The sequence below is a fragment of the Macadamia integrifolia genome, chromosome 12, assembly GCF_013358625.1.
Source record: "Macadamia integrifolia cultivar HAES 741 chromosome 12, SCU_Mint_v3, whole genome shotgun sequence".
NCBI classification, from domain to species: Eukaryota; Viridiplantae; Streptophyta; class Magnoliopsida; order Proteales; family Proteaceae; genus Macadamia; species Macadamia integrifolia.
In genome coordinates this window covers 6,058,921-6,061,816 of record NC_056568.1, presented here as the reverse complement: position 1 = coordinate 6,061,816, position 2,896 = coordinate 6,058,921, and the positions used below count along the sequence as shown (strand labels likewise).

General features: G+C 36.7%; 1 protein-coding gene across 3 annotated transcripts in view; it reads left to right on the top strand.

Annotated features, from left to right (window-relative positions):
- LOC122058107 (probable LRR receptor-like serine/threonine-protein kinase At1g67720) overlaps positions 1 to 2,896 on the top strand; it is a 26,595-nt gene that overhangs the window by 9,603 nt on the left and 14,096 nt on the right. For all 3 annotated transcript variants that reach the window (XM_042620583.1, XM_042620584.1, XM_042620585.1), the window contains 2 exons: positions 2,256 to 2,410; positions 2,509 to 2,750. In XM_042620583.1, the coding sequence (XP_042476517.1) occupies positions 2,256 to 2,410; positions 2,509 to 2,750 (397 nt within the window). The remainder of the gene's footprint in view (positions 1 to 2,255; positions 2,411 to 2,508; positions 2,751 to 2,896) is intronic.

Genomic DNA, 2,896 nt, shown 5'->3' with positions numbered 1-2,896 from the left:
CCCCCCCCCCCCCCCCCCCCAAAAAAAAAGAAGTAATCTGTTACTTTCTCTCATTTTATTTATTTATTTTTATTTCCACCTTAACATCCTCATTTTGATTTACAATATTTATGGTGGGTTGATCCTCATTTTATCTCCTATTTTGTTTTTTTGGTCTGAAGTCCAGGAAAAGGAGGGTTGTTGCTGTGTTAGGTGAGCAGCGGGCATCTTAAAAAATCTAGCTAAACACTTTAGCATGAGTCCTGAACACACACTGTATCTTTTATCTGTAACCTTAAAAACAGTAATAATAAATAAAACTGTAAAATTGTCGAGTAAAGCTTTACACCATATTTATAGTCCATGTCGTTGGGGTCTGTTGTTGTTCCTGATTAAATTAGATGGTAAATTAACCTATTTCTAATAGAATGATTAACTAATCTTATCTTATCTGACAGTTGGACTAAACTGCTCCTTAATGCTTTCTGAAATTAAAAAAATCCCTTCTGTAACTTCAACTCATATAACCGATAATCTATTCCATCATTAAAAGCCACTGATTATGAAATAAAGTCTGGGCCTTTCTACTGATAAACCTAAGATGGAAAAATCCTAAACCTGTGTCCCCATGGGATGTCCCTCATGATTGTATTTTCAATTCTTAAATAGTTCCATGAAGGAGTCTTCCAAGGTGCTCTAAGTTTTTGGGGCTGTAACTTGTCAAATGACTGTCCCTAGCATTTTGTAGTTGTTATGATAGGTTAACATTTTTATAAGATGATCAACCTTCTGAACTATGTAAGAAGAATTTTCCACTGTTTTCATCTTGCGACGTTCCCAACTGCTTTGGCTTATCAGCCTCCCACATGCTCCTCCCAGATTAAATAATTTTCAGAATCGAGCTTAACTAGGACCAAGACTGAGCTGAGCCAAGGTTGTGTTTTCAGTGGAATTGAAAAAGAAGATAGCACCTTTGACAAGGATTAGTGCTGAAAAATGATCTTCTACTTCTTGTTATAGAAGCTCCAATACTATGGGCTTACTCACAATAGGAAGCATTTCTTCCTTATTTCGGGAATTGTACCTGAAAGAAATGCTATCTTCTTATTTACATGTATAAACTTACAAGGAAATACAGCCAGGGTGAACAGCATTAGATTAAATGAACAACTAGTCCATCATATAATGGTCCCATAGGCTATCCCTGAATGCTTCTTAGAGTAAGCCACAAAGAGATTTAAGTTGAGAAATTTTGGAGGTTATGCTGAAGAACTAGTAATGCTTTTCTGAGTTCGCAATTCTCATATGTAGAAAACTTTTATGGAGTGCTCTCCTGTTCTGCTTCTCCCCCCTCCTTTTTGTATAGGCCTTTTTTATTTTTGTTCTAATCTTTTCTTCTGTATATCCTTACTTCCAGATAGAGTTTCCAAGGGAGTTCCTTTTCCTTCTGAATAAATATCTGCAATGTGGTGTTTGACTTGCTTGTTTTTGCCAATCTATTAAATGCTTCATGGAAAAAAAAAAGGCACAACTGTATAAGATTGAAGATGTAAGTGATTGATTATCATTATGGGGTTGGTAAGATTGAGGTTCCTTTTTTTAATAAAGTTCCTCCATGTCCAACGTTCAAGTCAGCGGAATAGGCCTCTGCCAACTCCGATTCCGATTTAGACAGAATTGGCTGGGAGTTGGACTGAACCCTAGAAAATCCTGCGAAGAGGCCGCAATCAGAATCATATCCAGTTGATTCCAATCTGATTCAACTGGAATCACCAATCCGATTCGATTCCCGAACTATGTCAATGTTGCAAAAACTGACTGAGAGATGATTAATGTATGTATGTGGTCAGATTGGTAGATTAAGTTGGGCTAATGCCTTGTTGACTTGGGTCCTTAAGGTTGATGGATGTGGAAGCTAAAGACAAATTCAAGGCTTGCGGCAATGGTGAAGTGGCAAGCTTAAAATGAAAACATTTGGGAATGTCCTTTTTTCGATATGTTAAGAAAGGAGCACAAATTACTGTTCGAGTAAACCTGCGAATTCTTTTTAGTCATAAAAATGAAAGAGAAAATAAGAAACTCCTAGTGTAACGCTGTTTGGCTTGGATGACTTGAATATTTTGATAAAATGAAGTTGGTGATGATGACTTGAATTTTGTTTGCATAAATATATAGGCTTTATCTTGTTCCAAACCTCCCCTTTCCTCCCTGCTATTGGCTTTCTGTTTCTGATTTGAATCCATAATGTTTTTATGTTCTATTTTGATGCTTCATAGTTATTCTGGAAATATCAATCTTCACAAAGGAGAAAATCGACAGGACCACATCAAAGTAATTATTGGATCATCAGTTGGTGCTGCTGTGCTGCTCATTGCTACTATAATATCTTATATATTTCTGCATAAGGGAGTGAAGAAATATCACAAGGAAGGTCTGATTTTAACATGCCTAAGTTTCCTTAATCCTCTTCCCTCATTAAGTATCTGAATGGACCCATAACCTGGGTTTTCTGCTTTCTTTTCATTTCAGAGAAGCTTCCTCCTTCGCTGCCTGCCCAGAGCCCAGTGTCTTCCCTAAGTGATGTTGCCACAGAAGCTGCACATTGCTTTGCATTTTCTGAAATCGAAGATGCTACCAGGAAATTTGAGAAGAAAATTGGTTCAGGGGGCTTTGGAGTAGTTTACTATGGAAAGATGAAAGATGGAAAGGAAATTGCAGTCAAAGTTCTAACTAGTAATTCCTATCAAGGGAAGCGTGAATTTTCAAATGAGGTTAGTTCAAATGTTATTGGATATGTATATGCTCTTATATTCTCATTTACATCCATTCTTCTGGAGTTTAATCTTTTTTTTTGGATGAACAAATAAATTTATACCCAAAGTGAAAAGAAAAAACAAGGGGAAAAAGGGGGGGGGGG